Genomic DNA, 25,217 nt, shown 5'->3' with positions numbered 1-25,217 from the left:
CCATGCCACATCTCTCAGCCTCTCTCTCTCTCACTTTAATTCTACCTTTTCCTTGCTTAGTATATTTCCAAACCACACTTTAGAAGAAGAAAAGACAATATAAAAAGAATAGCTGGAGTCAGACTTAAGTGCAAGATTCTGTTTCCTGTGGTTTGCCAGTCTGGCCCCTAGGTGGACAGTTACCTCTTGCGGTTGTGTGTGTGTGTGTGGTCTAGAAAAGAATTATTGCATAACTGGATTTGAACTTGTATGAACTTGTACTGAGGACTTACTGCAGCCTGACCTCATCGGTGGCTTCAGGTCACAGATATTCAACTAAGAAAACCCCCTGAAGTTAGTGTGTTAGTGTAGACGACATGGGCTACAACTTAGAGCAATGATTAAAGAGTAGAGAGGAAAAAAATGTAGTTTAGATGAATAACTTTTTAATCATTTGGGTGAAAAGTGTTTATTCTAAATAATGCAAGCCTGCTTACAGCTAAAAGCAAATATTTGAGTCGATTCCAAGCACACACAGGATATAGATTTTAAAAAGCATTCAGTGAGTACTGCAACAAACTACCACAGTGCTGTATTTTTAGGTGTTCACTTTAATCTGCCTGATAGATGTAGGTACATTTTTATTTGAATGTAGAGGAACAGATGTATGAGGTTGTATAAAAAAACACGCCTGATGATTGTACAGGTTGCTGAGTAAATGTATTTACTTTCCACGACTGCCCATTTTCTCTGTCTTGGTCTATTTCTTTGCTTTTCTTTCTTTCTAGCCTTCATTTCCTTGTCCTTCTCCCTCTCTCTTTATCCATCCCAGTATCTCTTCATCTCTTCATCCTCACATCCCTCCTTCTTAGAGAGTTTCGTTAAGCTAACTAGAAAATGACAAAACGAGTAAACATGTGGTTGAACTTAGCTTCAAAAATAAAGTTTGTTAATAAGCAAACGTCATATTGTGGTTTTATTTTGAAAATCCCAACAGGAAGCGGTGTTAGTGCGCGTCATGTCGGTCTTGATGCAGGTCGTCCCCGCTGTCTCTCCCCGGTCTCCAGTGTGGATTTACATACCCTGATTTCCGTGAGACTGGGAAGCGAAAGAGGAGGGTGGCGAGTCTTTCAGGAACTGAGGAAACAGCCGCAGACAGCGAACTTACCAAACTAACAACTTGTAGCTCCGCCGTCGGTCGCGTCGCGCCCCCAGCAGCCTGTGGAGTAACGAGTAACGTCCGTTTCCCTCTCAGCGGTTTTTCTCCCGGGATTGTTTTTCTGCTCCGGAGCTGGACTGGGAGGGTTTTCGGAGAAGACGGGAAGCCGCTTGTGTTGAACCCGGTTTGAAGGGCTGTGGCCATGGCCGGGGGTGGTGGTGGTGGTGGTGGTGGAGGTGGCGGTGGGATTTCTCCGTTGGGGCCCTCACCGCCGATGTGGTATCACCGGGACCTGAGTCGAGCGGCGGCCGAGGAGCTGCTGGCCCGGGCCGGGAGAGACGGCAGCTTCCTGGTGCGGGACAGCGAGAGTGTGAACGGGGCTTACGCCTTGTGTGTACTGTAAGTAACTTTGGGTGGAAGGGCTTTGTTTAGGAGGAAAAGTCTAAAGGCTCAACAACTAGCACACACACACACCTCCAGACTTTCTTAAAGTCACTTCAACCTAAACAAACTTCTCAGATTTGCACACTGGCCTAAACGTTTCTGCAGCACCGCACTGGCATCATGTGCTGCTGTGCACTATGTGATTAACTTGTACTAGTTGAAGCCTGCGTAAGCCAGTGTTAAATAAGGTTTCAGCCAAACGCATGTGTTTACTTTCTCCTTGAAGGCAGTGAGTGGGAGAAGGAGAGAGAGAGAGAGAGAGAGAGACAGTCTGTCTGCCCAGCAGTCAAACTCCAGCATGGCACACAACTTCAGGGCTGTCCCTGCCTCAGTTGTGTCTGATGTGGTCGCCTGCAGCGTGTCTTGTTACAGGGCACACTGCTGCAGTGAGCCTGCGGGTTGTGAGCAGTGGCATTAAACTGGATGGTTGTAAGGGTAAACATCAGCATCTATGAGCTGGGGAAGCCTTGCAGATGTTTTAATTGAAGGTTCAGTTATGATCAGGGCTGACCTGGAGAGTTGGACGCAATTACACCTACGTTTCCTCACAGAATAAACCATGACACACCTAATGACCCCAGTGTGTATGTCAAGTAGTGTTTGTTAATAGTGAAAGGACATGACATCCTCTGTACAAAAAGAAGTGGTGAAATGCCTCCATTACATAAGACAGACTTCTCCAACAACCATTTCTACATGCAGCAGCTTTACTCGGACAGTGACTTAGCGTACATCCCCTGTCAGAGATTATCTCAACTTTTTTGTGTTTGTATATATGCACACCAGCACTACATACTTTATGTACTAGGTATTTAGACGGCCTGTTCTGATGCCAGCTAGAGCTGTGGATTCATTGATTCTTCAATCAGCAGCGCTTTGTATTTTCGGTCATTTTAAAGCAAAATGTCAAATATTTGCCAGTTCCTGCTCTTCCACTGAGTATTTACTGCTTTTATTTGTTTATACAACTTTATGAACTAAATATGGTTTCGGACCATAGGTCACGCAAAACAAGCTGTTTACATTTTCATGAATTTGTATGTACATTTTGTTTTTATTTTTTACGCTGAATTATTAATTGAGAATGTAATTAGGAGGTTTAACGGATACCAAGTATCAGTTCCCCTTATCGCTGCATAATGCACTATTATGTAGCACCAAACTTGTCCTTTAAACCCAATACTGCTGTTTTTGTGCAAACTTAAAAAAAAAAAAAGCTGTACACCTGGCATCCATCTTACCACTGATCTAGTAAGAATACACAGTCAAAGAGATTCGTAAACACTGCTGACAACTTCCACTTTTCGTTCTTTGCTGTGGTCATTCACTAGGTCGTTCTATGACCTACGACATTCCTCACATCTATGCATCACTCGTTTCCGGATTTTTTTCCTGCCTCCACCTCTCACTTCCTCTCCCCTTTCACCTTTCACATCTTGGAGTTTCTTTTCCTTCAGAAAGTTTCCTTCATGACTCTAACTCTGCTTTATAAGCAGTGTTACTGCTTTTTACCTAGACGCGTTCCCCCCACAGTTAAAAAACTAACATATCCCTTAGCAATTTTTACTATTTATTGTCCCTCACTGTCATTGTAAATGTAATCCGGCACTGGCGTATTTTTTTGTTTGCTTTGCAGCAGTCATGATACAGGATTAAGGCACTAAAATGGACTGTAAGTACAATAGTGATAAAAGCTGAACATTTAAATTTGAACTCATCATTTCCTGTTAGTGATTATAAATAGTAGTAGTGCTGTAAAGATTAATGATTCGTGAGTTTTTATGTTGATATTTCAAAACACTGTACCAGATGGCTCTCCTAAACAAGACACTAACATAATAATATGTTTTTGCAATCATAATGGCATTATATTAGCAACAACAACAGAAAGAAATGTAAATATTAGATTTATATTATATATATATATAATTTATACATCTATAAATGTGCAGCCTTCACACAGGTCAATTTGAGTGATTTTTGCAGATGTGTACAAGACAGTTATTCACTCTGAAATTTATACTAATCTCTGTGATGTTTAGGATATGAAGTACATATGGTGATTGCTTTCAAAGAAGAGGAAATCTATCTGAATTATTGAACTAAAGGGGATTCCTATGTGCTGTACATTTTTTGTCAATGGACAATGTATTTTTCAAGCCTACTGGATCTTGTATGCCAGTTTAGTGATGGGTGTTGCAGTAGAGCTATTTTGGCACGTGGGATCTAATGCCATCTTCTTGTAATTTATAAAAATAAACAAATATATCTGGCTTTGAAAACCACATGTCAGGTTGTCAAAGTGACGTTACTCACACTGAAGGGAAGTCAAACCTTAACTTCTAGTTTCTATCCATGCAGAGTGAAACTGTGTATCACAGTTCACTGTACAAAACAGTTCACAACACAAGCACAAAATAAATAAAAAATACGTCAAAGTGTGGCTCCATGTTACAACCTTGCCAACACACATGTTGTGTTGTTATCTGAGTTTGACAGAAACAAGCTGCGTGTCTTAAATGTTTGACAATGGGGGTGACACATTTGATTGTTTCCCAAAAACCCCTGATGGAACAGAGGAAAATATTAAATTGTCAGATGGTGCATTCATTTTTCACCTTAGTCAGCTTTTGCTAAAAGAACTGAATCACCAGATGCTTGAAAAAGCCACACGGGTTTTAGTTATGAGTCAGTGTGGCATCCTGGAGCATCAGAGCTGATCTGTAGTAGCAGGTTGTCTGTATGTTGAACGCCATCTCCTTAAACTCACACTCTCTTAACACTTACAAGATGAGACATGGGAATTTGCACAGTTGTATCAGTGGGGTACCTACTATCACATTTTATCTGTCTTTTAGATCAGTGCCCTTAAAATGTATACTTACTTTTTAGTTGAGCTCGCCCTTGTGACTTGCATAAACAGACCTGTACTTCCCTTTTGAGAGCTTTGGGAGCACCACTGTGTTTAGGAAGTCTTTCCACCCACTCTGTTGTTGTATGAAAACTGTTTGCGTTGGTGACTTTAAGAGCATAGTTTTTCTATATGACATTATAATTTCATGATTTTACATTCAGATTTTGTTGTGCTTTCTCTCAAAATCCTTCCCTTTCACTCAGAATGTAAACTGGAGCACAGGAAATCTCTTTAAGTATCAGTAAATCTGAAAGCACAAATACAGTTTTGGACAGGAGCAGAGGAAATCTGAGCAGTAGCAGGGACCTGTGGGTGCAATGGAAGGGTTTTGAGGGAATATATAGCAAAATCTGAAACATTAAATTGTCAAATTATGCACTAGAACAAAAAAAAAAACAAAACAAAACCTTGAGTCAAGATAGGAATATCTCTCATTGCTTTATTCTCATTTATTCACAGGCCAATTTTTTGTCTTTCACTTCCTCTTACTGTATATTTTAGTCTGTGCACTTTGGGTGTGTGTGTAAATATTTTAAGGTAACACTGCAACCTTTTTAGGAAGTGACCCATCTGACCAGCTGGCCATCTTGTCAGTTTAAAATAATACTAATTCATAAATTCTAAGATGTTTCCCTGTGTGGTGCCACGTTTTTATCTTCCTAGTGAGTCGATGCCATGTGCTAATAATAGCGAGTCTTTACATCTCTGCGTTGATTACAGAGAATTGTTAAATATTTTTGCTGTCAAGAAGCTGTTGCTCAGTTCAGCGTGTCTTAAAATGTCAGAGTTCAGATATGGCCTTCTGTGTTTCTGTGTGCGTTCGAAACTTAACAATCCTCACCAAGAAAGTGTTTAAGTTGGTCTATATATTATTTTCCATAGTTTTTTTTTTACTTATAGATAGATATTTTGGGATAGAAGTACTATACAACTTAATTTGGTTACAGAGTACAGTATGTTTTGCCATTTTATCCTATTTATGTTTTACAGCTTCTGGGCATTTTTGCATGAGAAGATTATTTACGGAAGATTTTAAGATAAGGAACCACATCTATTTTTACACTATCTTTGACTGTGATCAAGTTAAAAAACCATTTGAAAATAGCTCATATATGCAGCATTACAGTGTAGGGTAATTGACGTGACCTGCTGCAAGTTGAATTAGTAGAGGAGGGAGTACATGATGAGCAGAATAGTGGACAACAGAGGATTATAAGAGGGGGGAAATGTAGGTGTTGGTAACTTAAAACACAGAGAGGTATAAGTTTAGCCAATGCCACTGGATCATCTGTGAAAGCGAAAGATAACAGGAGGTGGACAGAGATAGTCAGCAGGTTGGTCACTACAAAGCCCCAGACTCTGACTATCTAGTTGCATTTTGTACCATTTTTGGAGACAGTATGGCTAAACCTTTCAACTCGGCACACCAGTGCAACTTGCAAATATGTCCCCATTTGTTTTAGTTTTTAAACATTGTATAACATGTGAAACACTAAGAGGGAGCGAGGGAGCATCGCACAGTGAAATGTAGAGATAGAGAGTGGAAAAATGAAAGATTGCTGGGGTTCTAAGATATTGATACCAGTGAGACTAGCTGATCTAAATATGTCTCTGATGCAGTGTTTTCACTGCATGGGATCATAAAAGGACTTGAGTTAGGCCCCTGGTCGATAGGTTTCAGAGTTACAGATAGGATTCAGGGCGGCTGGGGGACATTACTTTAAAGCACTACTTCAGTAAACTAGTTCTTATGAGTTTTTCTTTTAAAATAAATCAACACAATGTCATTTCTGTAAATTGTCTCTTTATTACCACAGCATTTATCAGTCATACAGTTAGGATAGGAGAATGTGAATTTGTTTCATTGTACGTCAATTTAAGTGCAGCACCAGTGCTACCAGTGGGAAAAGGTTGGTCTGGAGCCCAGTGTTATCCTCAGACTATTGTTGACAGCACACACTCACTGTATGCTTTGAGTCTACAGTACATGTCTATCCCATAATAAACCTCTCTCTCTTTCTCCATAACCCTCCCTCCTGTTATAACTTTGCTGCTACTGAAACAATAGTATTTACTCCACAGACACGCAGAGAATTTCATCAGCTGCCAACAGGAAGACAAACACCAAGACACACAGATACACACTACTGTACACTGCAGTCAGTATATGGATTATGTGCCACTGGAAGTACAATTTACTGTGTTATAATAATAATAATAACAATAATATAATAATGTGACAGGATTAAATATAGATATAGTTCAGGGGTCAGACAGACAAAAAGAGTAGCTCATCTCACTGGGTTTACTGTTGGACCTTGAAAACCAAAAGCAAATATTTATCTAGTTTGTACTGTTAGTCTTATTAACTGCAAGACACTTGATATATGGAAGTATTATGACAACAGTCTCTCTTCAACATGGGAACTTCTGCTCTGTATGTCCTGGTTGTTTAGTTAACCTAGTCCCATATCATTTAACTCTGACGCAAATCAAAGCAACAATGCTAAATAAAGAAACACAATCTAATGGCATCTGATCTACTACAGCAAACATTCATAAAAATATTAAACATAATTTGGACTACAGAAATAGTCCAAAGGTTAACACAGAGTAAGAGCAAATTTATAGGGTCATGAGGGTTATCATTTTAGAAGCAGTTTAATGGTCTGGACGCATTGGCACTTTGTACTTTGTTATATCTCCTGCTGAATCAAGACAAAATGTTTATTACGTTCTTTGACGTCATCAAGAATAAAACATATAATTTAGAAATGTTGTGTAGGTTTAATTTTTGTAACTGTGCTATGATGTACTATGATTAACATCTCCAGTGAAGAAACTCAGGTATCTGGGGTATCTTCTTATAAAGATGATCTACTCTAGTTGTATTATGTATAACTGCATGGACCAGTATTTGCTTTTTTAGGATTGTAAAAACCAATCCGGTTGCTGTTTGATGTTGAAACACTTTAATATATGAGGACTCACATGGAAACACTGGAAAAACAGCTGAGTAGACAGGGATGAGACAGCATGATTTCCCAACATGGCTTTATCCGCCTTCATTTATATCATGTATACATACACGCCTACTGTAAATAAGCATGGACTATAAACAGAAGTAAAAGCATTACAGAAGTGTTTTGCATAAGCCACCAACATCCACCCTGCTAAACAGACGCACAGCCATGACATATATACACCAACAGACATCAACCACAACGTTTGTTTGGCAAATTGAACATTTTGAGTTCGGTTCACTGAGCAGACATGAAGTGCGCACGTGAAAATCGTTCAGCTGCAGCTTGTGACTGCAGGCCTGTAGCCATGGCTGTGCAGTCACAGTGCCACAGAATTGATCAGCGATTGGTTGAAAAGGAAAAAAGAGCGTGTGGTTCAATCTGAAATGCAATCATAGTTTGAGGCACGCAGATGCTGAGTGAAATAAACATGCCACACATACATCTTGGAGAGATTCAACAAATAGCTAGTCTTTTTTTTTTTTTATGGCGTTTTTCTTTATTTTGTACATATCGCTGTAGATTTCCAATGTATAAAGACTAGGTTTAACTATGTCCCACTTTCCTGCATCATGCTACTGTAAGTATAAAGCCCAGTCTCAAACGTGACAGACAGCAACAGGTTGAAGTTCTCTACAGTGTTTAAACCCCCCCTCCCACTCTTATACATATATAAACACACCACTGTCTGCTAAGGTCAAGTACAACACTTTATGTGCTAATGTTAGATTTGAAATAGTGTATTTTGTTGAATCAAACCATAGTCTAAGAGTCTGCTTTCCACTACATTTGCTCCAACTTGTTCAACCATGTTTCTCTCTTTCTCTGCAGGTTTCAGAAGCATGTCCACACGTACAGGATCCTCCCAGATGAAGAAGGATTTTTGGCTGTACAGGTAAAGAGAAGACACACATGCAGTCCACTGAGGTCAACTGTGTGCATGTGTGCAGCAAAAACTGTATTTGCTTCGGTAGCAGCTGGCAGGCAGAGATGCTTTTGTTGGCACTGAACTCTATCGCACACACACTCACACACTCAAACAAGCAGCCTCTTTGTGCCTTGTGGCCAACAGCTGTGAAGTCCCCACCACCCCCAGCCACACACACACACACACACACACACACACACACACACACACAACAACATAATACCTCAGACTGTCCATGCGGCCACATCACTGCTACGTGATTTTTGGGGGTTGACTGAAATGAGACAAGTCAAATTTTGGAACCAAATTTGTTTACCAAAGTAGGTCCTCCTGGTTTGAATTATATTTAGATTACTGGGTCATATTTGCTTACATAACATTAGATGTAGAACAATAGGGGTCACCAGAGATTTCAGTAAGATAACTACTTGTAGCCAGGGAGCTCGAATGTAATTGTTATGTTCACACCACATATAAATAACTTTCGTTCTCTTACCCTGTCTTTCGCTGTATCCCTCCATGTTTCTCTTTGTCGCTGTCTCTCTCAGACGTCCCAGGGTGTGCAGCCCAAGCGGTTTAAAACCTTACCAGAGTTGGTTTCATTGTACCTGCAGCCCAGCCAGGGTCTCGTCACCACCCTGCTTTACGCAGTGGACAGAGAGGAAACAGCTACTGATGACAGAGACTATTCAGGTATTTCTAGATCCTAAACAAGCACACTCATCTGGAGTATTTCTCAGTTGTTTCACTTTTCACTTTCATTGCATCTACTTCTTATCCACCTTTCTCTAATTTATATTATTGTTCAGAGTACTAAATAGAATAATAAATACCAGATTATATATCTAATGAAAACATTGTTTTTTGCTAAACACACCTACAGATCCAATAGTGCTAAGTGGATGATGAATCTGAAAACTACAAGTTTTTGTAATTGTACTCTGTTGCTTCTGTTAATATTCCTCTCTGGTCAAAAGCTGATGTGATATTAAAATGTGATTTAAGATCAGTAAGTCAAATTAGCAAGGGTCCAATCAGGAGATGTGATGAGTGTTTTGGACCATTCAGAGACTTAAGTTGAACAGTTAAGCTGAATGCTTGCTCCTTGGACTTGGGCAGGATCAGATGAGGAATAAGGAGCAAGGAACAGTCAAACAAGGGAGCTAGCATGTACCTTTGTTACACCCACAGCAGCCTCCCTCCTGTCATTTGTTAACTCCTATTTACTGTGATTGGCAGATGGAGAGGATGATAAGCCACCTCTTCCCCCTCGCTCTGCCTCCACCTCGACTCCTCCTGGACCAGAAACACCCACAGACAGGTACAAAGTCATTTTATTGTGTCCACGTCAAAACAGTAATGTATATTCACTAAGAATCAAATCATAAACGCCGAAGGCTTCTTAACCTACATGTTGGTGAAGGTAGTGGGGCAGTGGTTGGGGTTAGAGAAGTGAGCAGCCCTTGACCCATCAACATCACTGAGATGCCCGTGAGCAAGGCTCAGGGCAGTGTTCACAGGTCAGACTGGTCAGTTCACAGGTCAGGCTGTGGTTGTTACTGGGCAGAATCTGCGTGTGAATTTGTGTAACTGTGTGAATGTGATAAGCGATAAAAAAAGTTAACCTTGTGTTAGTCACACAACCGCAACACACACAGAGGAAGGATGCTTTAAAAATAGTATGCAGATGTGTTACTAGCAAACACGTGTACACACAAACAAACACAGTGCCCCAGTTCCCTTCCATTTCTGATATACACTGTGGACACATCTTGCATCTTGTCTACATATTAACGTCAAACATAATAATTAGTCTTTTACACTCATGTTAAACACATGCACATTCATTAATATCCTCAGTTCCCCTTGTGTGCCCCTCTGTGTCTGCATAGAGAAGGAAAGCCACTTCCTGTTGAAAGCCACACTGATGATGCAAGGCTTTGATGAAGTTGGGACTGCAGTGTGTGTGTGCGCGCGCGTGCGTGTGTGCGCGTGCACGTGTGTGTGTGTGTGTGTGTTCTTTTCACCTTTTTGATATTTCTCTAACAGATTGTTTCTGCCTACAGGAGTTTTCCTAAAAAATTATTAGTAACTTTTTTTCAGTGTCAGCTGTATGTGGAAAAAAAGCAGGTCCTCATTTGGTGAATTCTCATGGAAACAATCATGATAGTGGCTAAGGAAATAAAACAGTCACTATACATGATTCATTACATTTTCCTAAAGCGCAGAGGCATTAAAGGAACAACACATCACCTACTTATTCACATTTTCAACAATCCCCTCCTTTGCAGACTTATTAAAAATAAGGCTTAATGCAGGAAGTGTTTGTTGGTTTACATTGAAGTCCACTTTATAAAAAATTAAAAGTAGTTAAATATTCTGTCAACAGGGGTTCTTCTTAAGAAATAACAGGAGGCATTGAGGCATTGAGTTGCATGTCTGTAAAACAGAATAAGGAAGCAACTTTTCTGTCCTAACTAGACCTTTTAAATGTTCCCCTTAAAATGAAATAATGAAATGTATTTGACACGGTAGACATAGGTCAGCACTCTGGTTGAGAGGAAGTGTGTGATTCAATGGTGGTTCTTATAGTTCTTATAGTTCCTATAGTGTGAATATGCAACTGATAATGCAGAATGTAGATACATTGGTCTTTATTTTTTATTTGTTTTAGTGCTCCAGCAGCTAATGGCCTGAGCACAGTCTCCCATGAGTACCTGAAGGGCAGCTATGCTCTGGACCTCGAGGCTGTCAAACAGGGAGCCTGCGCCCTGCCTCACCTTAACAAGACACTAGTGGCATCCTGCAAACGGCTTAATGGGTAAGAAGGCAACACTAGAACATCTGTTTGTGTACATCTGTACACAAACATACTGCACAGATGCAGGGTTATTCTTTTATTTATTTGCTCTTTTTGCCATTGTGGGGCTGTCTGCTACCTTCACGTAGCACATGGTTATTATATGTTCATTGAATAACATCAACATGTTCCTATAAAAATATTAGAAATTTTGTTTCCCTAATGATTAATAGATAAATTCTTTTGAGTTTTAAGCCAACTTATATATTTTTACCTTTTAGGGAGGTGGATAAGGTTCTGTCTGGTCTAGAGATCCTGTCTAAAGTCTTTGATCAGCAGAGCGCCTTCATGGTCTCCAGGATGATCCAACAGGTACAGCTCTCTGTCTCTGTTTGCTGTGCTTATCTACAATATTAACTTTTCTTTCCATTTCTCTATTAAAGTCATGCTGTTTATCCCTACATTTAAAAAAAATTATAGTAGCAAAATATTAAATCTCATCCCTTGTCTCTTAGTTACATTCTGTTCATCTTTTCGAACAACACAGCAAGGAGTCCTAACCGCGTGTTGTTGTTTTTTGTTTTTCTTTCTTCCATCAGTCAGTGAATCAGGGTGGAGACCAGGAGCTGGAAAACCTTGTGACTAAGCTGGCCGTTCTCAAAGACCTGCTGTCTTCCATTGAGAAGAAGGTACATGTTATGTGTAGGCATGTACACACACATACACACAATCACTTCTGCTCTCTCCATCTGTCTCCTTTTTGTGTTTGGGTGTATACCCACATGCACACATACAGACACACACAGCTGTTAGCTGGAGGTGGTCCAGTTAGATAACCCTGTACACATGATGGATAATTTGTCCACAAGCCCTGCCAGCTGCATGTGTATCCCAGCGGGCTGCTGTGTGTCTTGTTGGGGCCCTTGTTGGGACTTTGACACACAACACATGGAAAAGACACAGATGGAGAAAGATGAAGGGATTTTGTGACATTTTTAGACACAAGAGACGTTTGTATTTGTTGATACAATCTATTAAAATCTATTTTCATAATGTGTAACAATAATAGTAAGAACAGCCAAATGGAGACTGTTCACTATGTGCTATAACGTTTTAAAGATATAAAGTTTTCTTTTTGTTTTGCCTAGCAGTAATTTTTTGCCTTTCCAATCAGATTTTTTGTTTATATCCATGATTTTGAAGTAATGTTTGGCCAGTTCTGCTGCATTAATAGATCAAATTGTTTCTAATCTTCATTGGTAAGGAGAGACTTTTGGAGATTTGGAAGGAAATGGCCTTAGTGCAGTTAAACTACACAAATCATATGATGTCACTGACTCCACCTTCTCTGCTCCTGTTAGCTTGCGTTTAGGAAATGGGAAACTGTTCCCTTGTCGACACCAACCCTGAGACTGAAAACAATACAGTGTCTTTTTTTATGTCCACGACGCTTTCCCTCCTTTCTTTTTTTTCATCTCATATCTGCTAATCGTTTCTCCTCCCATCCCTTCTCTTGTTTCTCCCCTTAGGCCCTGAAAGCTCTCCAGGACATGAGTTTATCTTCTCCATGCTCCCCTCCTCCTCTGTCCATGCGTCACAGCAAAGCCATTCCAGTGCAGGCCTTTGAGGTATCAGTTTATTTGTGGTTGTGTCTCTGCAGAAAGAAGGAAGATGGTATTAGACTTGTAGTGATAATGCTTAAAGGTTTTTTGTACCTTAATGTATTCAAATATGGATGCTGTGGAAAATCTGCATTCTAGCAATCACAAAGACACTGAATAAATAAAGTCATTTTAGTCAAGAGTCAAACCTGAGATCTGTTGTATGGTGCTGGAACACCTCGCGTCCAGATTTGATTTACAGTATCAAGTGAAGAGAAAAGAAGTCGAAGACTGAATCAGAATGAACTGAATGTGACTGTGGAGTCATGTATTTCTTAACACATTGCTGGAGATTCGTCAGCATAGCTTATATGAGACTCAAGCATGGTTAGTATTCAACTTCCTGTGGCATCATCACTGGCTTTGTGATACTCAGTGGTATTTATGACTTTTGGTTTCCTATTTCCATGTAGACCAAGTGTATAAGTAAGTAAATGTTTCTTATAGTGGTAATGGGATTATACTTGTTTTATTTTAAAGTTGTCCCAACAATATGAGTAATAGACATAAGAAGGAGACTACTGAAGAGTGGGAGAAAAAAATTCTAATAAAAGATAAATATAAAAGATATTCAGTTGACAGCAGAGGTGAAGGAGATGCAGATAAAACAGAGTAGGGAGATAAGTGAGTGGGAGCACTTTTACTGCAGGGAAAAGAAGTTGAGTCAGAAGAGTAAACAGAAAGTAATGATTAGAAATATTAACTGTCAGACGAGTCGCTATTCTTTGCTTCTCAGCAGCTTCCTGCTGTACAGGAACAGAAATGTTGTCACGATGGGGCGATAGGTTTAAGATGTGGCATGTAATTCACTCACTGATATGCAAACAGACCTCATTGATGTTTACGCTATACTGTATGACTCAAAGTTACAACACAATTACCTGAGAAATGAACAGTTTTCTCTTCTCATAGACTAAAGGCCCACATGTCTTCTTCAAAATTATTAAAAGATTTCTAAGTGATATCAAGGCAATCAAGACACTTTGTGTGATGACTGCTGACTTAGATTTTTAATACTCATGAAGCCTGCTGTGCATGTGGAAAATAGAGAGAATGCTGATGGGTCCACTACTTGCACTTTAGAGACCCCTGGTGGCGTGAGGATTTCATACGATGATATGAATTTAGATTGCGCTGTAGCAGTCCAAGTCTGTTTATGGTGGGTGTGTGTTTAGTCCTTCTTATCCTACCCAATACAGGTAAAGCTGGACGTCTACCTGGCAGAGCTGACAAAGATAGGGAAGAGTCAGAAGTACACTCTGTCAGTGGACGTGGAGGGAGGGCGACTGGTAGTAATGAAGAAGGTGAAGGACAGTCAGGAGGACTGGACAACCTTCACACATGACAAAAGTGAGAAGCACACCAACAATGTATACACAATAAATATATGATTTAGTATATTTTAGTAAATTTTGAAACATTTTTCTACTTCAGATTAAGTCTTTTATATCATATTCTGGACGGTATCTGTTTTACATTATGACATAAAACAGCATTTAATGCCAGCTTTGACTATAATTTTGACTGTTTCATCTTCTTTGTTCTCTTTCTTTAACCTTAACAATCTGTTCCGTGATCTTGCTTTTTCTTTCCTGCCCTTTATCTCTAATGCGCTGTCTCCTGCCTGTCTATTTGTCTTTTTCCATCTTTCTCAGTCCGTCAGCTGATCAAGTCACAGCGGGTGCAGAATAAGCTTGGTATTGTTTTTGAGAAGGAGAAGGACAAGAGCCAGAGGAAAGACTTCATCTTTGCTAGTGCCAAGGTCTCACACCCCCACACACTCAAACTTAGTTTGAAGATATATGAAAGCAAAGTTTTTACAATTACACCTGTGTACTGTACCTGCAAATATTAGAGTGACAGACTGATAGGGAAATACTATTTCCTTTTTATTTGTGTATTAAGAGTCAGATTAAGAAAAACTAACATGGCTGAGGTTTGTAACCGAGACCTGTTTACAAACAGCTTTAATAAATTCAGATTTCAGTCTTGCTGTAATGAGATTTGCATACATACATTTTATGCATATGCAGCTCTGCAATGCTATTTATGTCTAGATAGTTCTCCTTAATTAACTAAAACATGATGACAAATAAAAAGTAAGAGCTGTATGTATACACATACACACTTGCACACACAGATTGTTGGTGCCCGTTTGTGGCACTCTCCAATAACTGATGTGTGTGTGTGTGTTTCAGAAGCGGGAAGCATTTTGCCAGCTGCTGCAGCTGATGAAGAACAAACATTCCAACCAGGATGAGCCAGACATGATTTCCATTTTCATAGGCACTTGGAATATGGGTTAGACACACGTTATTTGACATAATCTACTTTAATAGCAACATTGACATACTGACATTAGTATTTTTGGTGAGAATGTGCTTTTTTGTCTTTGTCTGTAGGCTCAGTGCCGTCGCCTAAGTCTGTGACCTCATGGGTGTTGTGTCGTGGCCTTGGGAAGACTCTGGATGAGATGACAGTGACTATCCCTCATGACCTCTATGTGTTTGGAACCCAGGAAAACTCAGTGTGTGATCGGGAATGGGTCGAGTCACTCCGTGCTGTGTTGAAGGAGCACACAGAACTGGATTATAAACCAGTGAGGAGGATTTTAAGAAATTGAGATTAAATGTTTGGTTTGTTATGTTGCATTCTTTGACTACATCTGTGTTATTTGTGCTTTCTCACATCTACCAAGTTAGTCATGATGGGGGAGAATGAAGAAAGGTGGATTATTGTACAGTGAGTGGATAAATGGTAACTAGATTGTGTGTTGTACTTGGTTATAGATTGCAGTGCAGAGTCTGTGGAGCATAAAAATTGCTGTGTTGGTGAAACCTGAACACGAGAATCGAATTAGCCACGTGGGGATGTCCAGTGTCAAGACAGGGATTGCCAACACACTGGGTAATAACAATGATTCATTCTATCTTCACTTAAATAACACTTAATTGTTCATTTGTTATATTAATTTTAAGTGGAACAGCAGCACAGTGTGATACATGAATAACAAAGGGGCCATTTTGAATGAAATTTAATGAAAAGTGTGACTTGAATGAAGACGAATTTGTACGTTTTCACATATAAATTTCACGTTTATGTAATGTATTGAGCTTGTGTGTGGTTTGATGGTTTCCTAGGTAACAAAGGAGCTGTGGGTGTGTCGTTCATGTTCAATGGGACATCTTTTGGTTTTGTAAATTGTCACTTGACATCAGGGAATGAGAAAATCGCCAGGTACCTACCACACATTTTACATGGCTTATATCCAGTTTATTGTAGTAAATTCTCACACACCTTACCTTTGTGTTGTATTTGTACACTGTAATTTTAGATTGGGGACAGACATCAGATATTTTGATGTTGTACTGTAAAAAACACAAAGGACACATACAGCCGTGACATTTTTACCAATTATTTCCTGTGACACATGCGACCTTTGACTTCCACAGGAGAAACCAGAACTACCTTGATATACTACGGCTGCTGTCACTAGGAGACAAACAGTTGAGCTCCTTTGACATCTCGCTGCGTTTCACACACCTTTTTTGGCTGGGAGACCTCAACTACAGGCTGGATATGGACATACAGGTGAAGCAGAACACATGCTGTGAAACTGTGAAATGCAGCCAACCTAGATAACTTTTTATTATGTCATTATTTGTGTCTGTCTTTGCAGGAGATTTTAAACTACATTAACAGGAAGGAGTTTGACCCCCTGCTGAAGGTGGACCAGCTCAACTTGGAGAGGGAGAAGAATAAAGTCTTTCTACGCTTTGGTCAGTGTTTGTCATTCTTGAGTCAGAGCAGGAATTGTTTAAGAAATAGTAGTTTAAAAAAATCTCAACACTAACACAAGGTTTCTGTCCTTTTAAACAAAGTTTTGCTGGTCTCATACCACAGCTGAAGTGATGACTCATATTTCCCAAAAGCACCTGTTCAGTCCTTTTGTCCAAGACCATGGATCAAGGACATTTGTCCCATTAAGACTAAAGACATACACACAACCTTTTTCCTATCATGATCTGCAACATGCCTCATTCTCATGTCACTTTTATCTTCTCTTCTAGTATTTTTTCAACAGTAACCATTTACACAGGATGTGGCTACTCGTCCACGCACTCAGTGTGTGGTTTTGACATTTTTTTTCCCTCACTGCAGAAAGATAAATAGAACGACTCATTTCAGGAACTGTTAACATTTTAGTCTCTCTCCTTTTTGCCATTGTGAGAAAATGCGAGAGCTTTCTCTTTCATTCTTGCCATTTAGAATTTACTTTAAGCAATGTTCCTTGAAATATGTACAGCTGTGCACTTTTAGACTGACCTGCTAAAATGTGTGTCTTCTTGTAGCGGAGGAAGAGATCTCTTTCCCACCCACCTACCGTTATGAGCGGGGCTCCAGAGACACATATGTGTGGCAGAAGCAGAAGGCCACAGGAGTATGTTAACTGACTTATCAAACTTTTTATTTCCTGTTTCGTTTGTGAGTCATCCTCATAATCATATTTCATCTTTTTCCACGTTTCTGTCTGTGCCAGATGAGGACTAACGTTCCATCGTGGTGTGACAGGATTCTGTGGAAGTCATATCCAGAAACACACATTGTCTGCAACTCCTATGGTGAGACCATCTGTAAAGAAAAAAAAACAAAACAATTCAACACATTTATTTCTATTAAATGTAACAGGGGTCATTTTTAGCTATTTATTCTGCAGGTTTAGTGGTTTTCTCTAAACTGTATATAACTAATCACCAGGGGATAATAGCAGTCTGCTCTTTTATTCCGCAGGCTGTACAGATGATATAGTGACTAGTGATCATTCCCCGGTGTTTGCTACCTTCGAGGTGGGGGTGACCTCCCAGTTTGTCTCCAAGAAAGGTAAAAATAAATACATTAAAATTTTTAAAAATACTATTTCCTCTTCTAGTCATTTGAAATCTCTCCTGATGATGACTTACTTTGTCTCCTTTCCTTCAGCTTGTTCCTAAAATGAACAACAACAAAGATTAATCTTTTGACTGTTTTCTTATAGTCCTTATAGTTAAAGCTTATGGTTTTAATGTTGCCTGAAAATGGCAAAGAAAACAGAACACACTGTTTAACCTGATCTTCCCTCTAGGTCTACCAAAGTCCTCAGAGCAGGCCTACATCGAGTTTGAGAGTATCGAGGCCATAGTGAAGACAGCGAGTAGAACGAAGTTCTTCATCGAATTCTACTCCACTTGTCTCGAAGGTGAGGTGAACACAGCTGCACTGACTCACATCACACAGTTTTTCCACTGGGTTTTTGTAACACCAGGTGGATGTAATAAAATTATGTCTGCTTTTTTCTTTTGTATTGTCCTTCCTCCCTCCCAATCTCAGGAAGTTAGTATACCTTTAAGCTAGAATTCATTTTTGACCTTTGCTATATCCCCACCTCCTAACCACCATGTACTTTTGAATGACATGCAACAGAAACATCTCCCTGCTTTTGTTCCTTCTTTCCTTCCCACCTTGTTCCCTTTGTTTTCTCTCCCATCCTTTCTGTCCTGCATTTCTCTCTCTGTCTCTCATCTGTAGAGTTTAAGAAGAGTTATGAGAATGACAGCCAGAGTAGCGACAATGTCAACTTCCTGCGTGTGAGCTGGTCCAACAAACAGCTAACAACACTGAAACCTCTGCTCTCAGAGATCGAGTACCTGCAGGACCAGCATCTGCTTCTAACTGTGAAATCACTGGATGGATATGAGTCATATGGTATAAAGACGCTGTTCATGTTTGTAGTGTGGTTTTGCAACTCTGCAACTGACCTTGTTTAATTTAGTCTGACAAATAAAACACGTTTTTTCCTCGGTTAGGAGAGTGTGTGTTGGCTCTGAAGTCGATGATTGGAAGCACAGCACAGCAGTTCCACACTTACCTGTCCCATCGTGGCGAGGAGACAGGAAATATAAGGGGGTCCATGAGAGTCAGAGTCCCTTCGGAAAGGATGGGAACCAGGGAGAGACTCTATGGTAATACACTGTAAAAAAATGTGTGGTGGTAGTCTGGTACACTGTGCAGACACACAGGGAATGACGCAAATAAAAAGATTTTTTAAGGAATATGCAGTTGTTAATTGTCCACATCATTCTTGGTAACATAAAGACATACTGTTAGTGTTTCCAGTAACTCTTTTTATTCTTGCATTTTAGAGTGGATCAGTGTGGATAAGGATGAGGGAGGTGGACCTAAAGGGAGATCCACAATGGTATCCAGAGTGGGACATGAGTATGTCAAGTCAGTACAACATATTGAATGTGTTTTAAAAATTTTCAACAAGCTTTGACTAAACTGTATACTATTACAAACATCATAGTAATGTTGTAGACATTTTATTTATCGAATTTTAATAAGAAAGATTTGCCCTTAGTAGTGTGGTGAAAAAGGAACATGGACCATGCTGTTGAATGTGAACATTTTGAGATTGGCAATTGGAACAAACATTATGTTTTTTATGTTAAATATACCCCCTGGTATCACCATGTTAGCTTGTTATTCTATATTTCTTTTTCCCTTGCTAATTTCAGTCATGTTTTGTTTTGTCCATTATGCAGGCAATCTGTAGTCCGCAAACCATTAGGAGAGCTGGGCAAGGTCAGTGAAGAGGGAGAAAGGAAGGAGGAAACTGCTGCAAGGTACAGAACACTAATGTACCTCAGTAAATGCACCCTTATATTTCACAAACTGTAGATCAATAGCTAAAGCTGCAAATCACAACACATAAAAAGGTAATCAATTAACTGTTCTGTTGCTTTTTGTGCTGTGAAGATCTAAACAGGATGCGTCAGACAGTGATCCATCCATCTGCAAGAACAGCTACAATAATCCCGCCTACTACATCCTGGAGGGTGTTCCCAACCAGTCGGCAGCGGCTCTCTCACCCGAGCTTCTCCCGTCTCCTACCTCCACAAACCCCCAGGCAGCTAAACTCCCTCCTTCCTCAGCTGGAGCTCGAAACAAATCCCCATGTGCAGCCTCGGGACCACCTCACCCACGCAGACCCATGGCGGGACACCCAGTCCGTGCCATTAGCGAGGAGGGCACTTCAGAAGATGATGGAGGCGTTTGTATGGCTGGGGCACAGGGGGGAGGTGTTGGAGGAACAACTGGAAGCACACTGACTCGACCCCCTCCTGACTTCCCCCCTCCTCCGCTCCCGAAGGGAGCCCTGGAGATGGTTGCAGAAGCACCCTTCCCCAAACCTCGCCCTCTTTACCCAGACCTTGCTGAAGTCAGGATCCCAGCAGCCGGTCCTGTTGCCCCGATGGCCCCAGGAGAAGGTTTTAGGCGAGGAGGAGGTGGAGGAGGAGTTGGACCAGGGGCTTTGGACGACCAGTCATGTTCTGTTCTCCAGATGGCAAAGACCCTGAGTGAGAGTGAGTTTCCCGGGCAGCCTCCACGCGCTCCATCCGCTCCACCACCTCTGAGAGGTCCACCCATGGGTTTGGGTTTAGATGCCTGCCGCACCTTCCCCCCCAGAAACCCCATCACAGAGAGCATCGCAGAAGACATGCCTGAGGAGGTAAGCAGTTCATTTAAATTCTCACTCAGTTCAGTAGCTCAGTCAGTAATATTTGTCTTGTAAAGAAGCAAAGCTTAACTTTGACAAGAGCCCAGTGTTTGTAATGTAGTTTCTTACAAACAGGAGTTCTTAAGGAGTTCAACTAAACTAGGGCTTTAGCTGAATACTTTCATGTAGCACAACAATGTGTTCCTGTGGTACTTTTTTAATTGATTCCAAGTTTGTATTTCTCCTGTGCAGGCCCTTTGGGGCAGCAGCAGTTCATCTTTGTCTGTGGGGGAATCGTCAGTGGGGGAGTGGCTGCAGAAACTGGGACTGGAGAGGTATGAGGAGGGTCTTTTACACAACGGCTGGGACGACCTGGAGTTTCTCAGGTACATTCACTCACACACTCAGATATGTTGACAGTCAAACACAGGTGCATGCAGGTGGGGGTGAACATGAAAGTACTGTTGAGGTAATGAAATTGTGTAAAAGTAATGCTCAAGTTTAGTCTTAAACGAAGCAAAGGGTAGTTTATAGTGAAACTTCAAAAATTGAAGCAGGTTTTTTATTATTATGATTATTATTTGTAAAGGGAATGTCTCTGTGCATTTCTAGACTGCTTATTCTGAATTATGACGAAGCTTCACTATTTATTCTGATCTATTATGTTTCTTACATCTTTTATTGTTTTTCCAGTGATATCACTGAGGAAGACCTGGAGGAAGCGGGAGTGCTCGACCCCACCCACAAGCGAATCCTGCTGGAGAGCCTCAGACAGCAGCAGCAGCAACAGAAATAAACTGCACCAAACTGGTCTATGACTGGTCCAAACCAGCCTGGTTCCACACCAGGTCCTGGAAGGCCAAATCACAGCTGAACTGAACGGAGCTGTAATGTGCCAATTGATGCCGGACTGTGCCTTCTGAGAGAAATTGCACTCCATTTGTATTTTCAAAAACACTTGTACCGTCTTTTTTTTTTTTTTTTTTTTTTTTTTTTTTTTTACATGTACTGTAGGTGTGTTGTCATTGCCATAGAAGCGTCTTTATTTAACGAGAATCATTTCAATTTTTCAAGCATCACTACATAACTCTTGGCTTTAAACTTAGCAAGAAGATGTAGTATGAGATAATATTATTTTCATGGCCATAAAAGAGATAATGTAGAGCAGCTGATACTGATCCTGACCTGCATCTTCAAGTTAGAATTAAAGCCAGTTTTCCTTTTTGTGCTGAGGAACCTTAGCTAAGAAGAGGCACAGTTTCCTCACAAGCGGATAATTTAAATCTTTTTCAGTTTAAATCGAAATAAAAAGGGGGAAGTGGGAAACCAGAGCCTTGAAAACATACAGCCTGTGTTTTGCCTCCTCAGCTCCGAATGCTTAAACAACACTGTGTTCGTCTCAGAATCTCAGGTTTTTTTCCCATCAATGTTCACAGTTGGGAACCCGTGTGGGACTTGTTAGAAAGCTCTCTCATGAGTATAACATCAGCCCACAGGTCAGGCGGAGCAACACCTTTGCTTCTGTGATGGAGGTGGACAGGAAGTGGTGACAGGAGAGGAACTAGCCCACAGGCATGTCAGACTGAAGTGAGCTGATGTCTCATCCTTTTTAAACGTTGTGCTTTTGTGTCAGTGTCCGTGCATGTATTTATGGTTTTATGTGTTTTTAATGGTAAAGGGAATGTGGAGCAAACCAACCAAACCAGTCCTGTTAGAGCTAAATGTGCATAGTTCACTTTGGTACAGCATTTGAGCAATTTCGTGTTTGTTGGAACAGTCAGCATTTTGTTAGATTGGTCGACAAACATGAGGCAATAAATGCTGCGCTCAAGTGAAATATCACTTAAAATATATTACCTAGTAGATTTCTCATGCTCAAACTTTAATTATGTGCGAGGACAAAAACATTTCAATTTACAGAAGAATAGTATTTTGGCATTGCCTGAGTCAAATTTCATTAACTTTGTGTCATGATGGAGCATTTTCAGGGAATAGGTTAACATAGCCACATCGAGTAATGTGTAGTCATCATAAGATGTTTTTAAGCCATCATGTTGTTGTTTTAGAGAAACAATTTGTCAGCCAAACATTTTGTTCTTTACAACATGTCATGTAGTGTAGAGATTTCTTTTATTTTTGAAGTATTTGTTCCATTACTGGACACTTGGCACAGTTTTGTGGATCATGAAATTTCTTTTTTTGCGCATGGGAGAAAGTGTCACGTCTCCCAACACATGAAAGCAGGACAACAGTCCGGTTTCTGCAGGACTCAAATGGCGTGAGGGCATTAGTTCGCTGATATACCCAGCAGGTGGCAGTGTTACTCCATAAACCTAATCAGGGGCCACCACTGTGCAAACTTGGCAAAATAAGACAGAACCAAGTTAAGTTCAGTGAAAGTCACACCTCATAGTTTATCTCAATGGTTTGTTTAGATTACCTTCTTAAGCAGTTGAACAGCTGAGCATTGATGCACCTGTTAGTGTTCAGACTACCTTTGTTGGTTCCTAAATTGACCCCTGCCTCCTCTGTCAGACCAGAAGCTAACTCAAAATCAAATTTGCTGTCATATTAGATGATGCTGATGTGGATTCATCTCAACATAGCTGACACCTCTCCTACATCGAGGTGGATCACTTCAGATATTTCTCTAATTAACCACACCACCTGCTTTTGCTACTGAAATATGTAGAAATATTTTACCATGTAACGTCTTATTGTTACACAATTGGGAGTAAATATGATTTAAAAGCAAATTTAAAGAATGTGATTTTAGCCGTTTTATTGATGTCTGAAAGCGATTGCCCTCTTCTGATTGTCTTTGCCACCTACATACAGTTTTGAATGATGTTGCTCACATACACCTTTAGCTACTCGTCTGTATTATGTGCAGTACAGTCTGTCTAATCTTTTAACAGCCAAACGACGGCTAGGTTTTACCGATCAGATGTGTTAAAGCTGTTAAATCTCTGTTTGAGCCTTTTTTGGCCTTTCACTGTTCTTAGTGTGTGTGTGCGTGCGTGCGTGTGTGTGTGCGTGCGTGTGTGTGCGTGCATGAGAGAAAAAAAAGACTTGTTGTGTTTTCTCTGACACACTCCATTTTATCTTGTTTCTTCTTTTAAGTTAATGTAAGTTGTTCACCCATGTAATTTGTTTTTTTCAATTAAAATCTAATATCTTTCCTTATTTTACAGCTTCACTTGTTTTCATGTTTTTGTTGTCAGCAGGGAAAGCTGAAAGGATGGAACGGTTACGACCTGTGACGTGTAGGCCTGCCTCATAGGGAAAGAGTGTACGGAGGAATGAAAACAAGTGATAGCAGCTCACACCCCACTGTTCACAAAAACACTTCACACACAACAGTTCATTTTCCCCCACACACAAGAAACCAGATCATCAAAGTCATCGGGTAGTGCTTCCATAATGTAGATTTATTAGAATATTCAGAGTAGTGCTATAACTTCTCATTCACTAGAGCGTCTGTCGATTCATAGTTTTCATGGACACGCGTCGATCTGTAAGACAGATGCTCTGCAATGAAATAATTCTGTAAAACAACGTGAGAGAAATAAACAAAAGGCTACCTAATATTTATATTACTAATTACAGAATTTACAGTCACAAAATTTCAACGAAACGTGTTGGTTTCTCACAGACATAATAAAAAATATTAATAAATACATGTTTTTTCCCTCCTTTTTTTTTTTTTTTTTTTGTTCTTTCTTTTTTTTTTTTGTAGATTCTTGGAGGAAGCGCTCCCAAAGAATCAGCTTGTTTCAGTGATCTGCAAAAAAATGAAACGGATGATACACAAGCAAGTTCAAATAAAGTAGAACTAGCCGAGTTTTTGTCTTTTCGCCAAAGAGATCAGGTCCACGGGAACAGAAATCAGAGTGTTAATGCACACAGCGTAGAAAACTCCATCTCTCAGTGTATTGCCAGTGTTTGACCAGCTTGCATCGTGTTTCTCTGAAAGATCATCCCATGTCTTTCTGCCATAGGAGACTTAATGAAACTGCACGTCTGAGTCGGAGTGTGTGATGAGTTATACGTCCACTAGTGTTCAGACCACAGACTGAAGCTCTGGCTGCAGAACAGACTCGTTCGTCTCCAGCAGGAAGATCATCAAAAACAAAACCCTTCAGTCGGTGACGGAGGTGAGGAACCAGTTGTTAGATCATGATGCTAACGCTCAGTTAGATTCTATTCAATTAGACTGACAGATTTACACTCTGCTCTGTGTATAACTACGGTTCCCCACCTCTTCGCCATCCAGACAACGGGGCAGGACGGGAACTGAAAACGGGGACAGACACCTCATGTTGCTGAATTTGAACAAAGTGCCCACTGTCTGATAGAGGGAAGAATGATGGGACCAAAAAGACCTAGAGGAGAAGAGAGGAGAGGAGGTGGTGGGTGTCACAGTGAGGGGTAGTCAGGACTTAATACAGTAAAGAAGAGGGAGGGGGTGAATTGAACTTGGGAGGGATCTGGTCTGGACCCAGCCGCGCTAATTGGATTTTGAGTTGCCCTGTTTTGCTCTGCAAAGAGACTTAGGGGGACCCAGTTCCTTCTGGTGGGACTCTCTGTGTCGGGTGTGGGAGGTTGGGGGGGGCTGCTTAGAGAAAATTGTGCTTGACGGTTAAAGTTTGTTTTGTTTCCCCAGCAGAGACTGGAGCGTGATGTTTAGATTTCTGCTTTAAACTCGTACCTGACCGCCATGCTCATCAGGGCTGTGTGAGTGTGCACCGAGTGTGGGAACGCGAGTGTAG

The 25,217-nt window shown here is 40.5% G+C and overlaps 1 protein-coding gene across 2 annotated transcripts; it reads left to right on the top strand.

Annotated features, from left to right (window-relative positions):
• The first annotated feature begins 989 nt into the window (after window positions 1-989).
• On the top strand, window positions 990-23,636 carry inppl1a (inositol polyphosphate phosphatase-like 1a). 2 transcript variants are annotated; one of them, XM_026372461.1, is made up of 27 exons: window positions 990-1,537; window positions 8,351-8,414; window positions 8,996-9,140; window positions 9,687-9,768; window positions 11,122-11,268; window positions 11,529-11,619; window positions 11,847-11,936; window positions 12,777-12,875; window positions 14,108-14,258; window positions 14,564-14,670; window positions 15,107-15,209; window positions 15,311-15,507; window positions 15,698-15,815; window positions 16,049-16,145; window positions 16,361-16,499; window positions 16,588-16,687; window positions 17,261-17,349; window positions 17,449-17,530; window positions 17,700-17,789; window positions 18,031-18,144; window positions 18,474-18,650; window positions 18,752-18,907; window positions 19,088-19,163; window positions 19,490-19,570; window positions 19,704-20,457; window positions 20,698-20,831; window positions 21,139-23,636. In XM_026372461.1, exons 1-27 carry the CDS (start codon window positions 1,341-1,343, stop codon window positions 21,239-21,241), a joined length of 3,783 nt encoding a protein of 1,260 aa, XP_026228246.1. In that variant the 5' UTR covers window positions 990-1,340; the 3' UTR covers window positions 21,242-23,636. The 2 variants fall into 2 exon arrangements, with proteins under 2 accessions (XP_026228246.1, XP_026228239.1); XM_026372454.1 differs by having other exon boundaries at window positions 19,088-19,172.
• Window positions 23,637-25,217: the final 1,581 nt, after the last annotated feature.

This window comes from Anabas testudineus, chromosome 13, assembly GCF_900324465.2.
Source record: "Anabas testudineus chromosome 13, fAnaTes1.2, whole genome shotgun sequence".
In the NCBI taxonomy this organism is placed as follows: domain Eukaryota; kingdom Metazoa; phylum Chordata; class Actinopteri; order Anabantiformes; family Anabantidae; genus Anabas; species Anabas testudineus.
The sequence above is the reverse complement of the archived record's forward strand: the minus strand, read 5'-3'. Positions and strand labels throughout refer to the sequence as shown.

What these genes read in the sequence shown, in the direction of transcription:
- inppl1a (XM_026372454.1), top strand. Translation starts at nt 1,341, where the DNA reads ATGGCCGGGGGTGGTGGTGGTGGTGGTGGTGGAGGTGGCGGTGGGATT. An exon ending in AAGGATTTTTGGCTGTACAG is followed by an intron (nt 8,415 to 8,995) that starts GTAAAGAGAAGA and finishes TGTCTCTCTCAG; the next exon opens with ACGTCCCAGGGTGTGCAGCC. An exon ending in TTCCAGTGCAGGCCTTTGAG is followed by an intron (nt 12,876 to 14,107) that starts GTATCAGTTTAT and finishes TACCCAATACAG; the next exon opens with GTAAAGCTGGACGTCTACCT.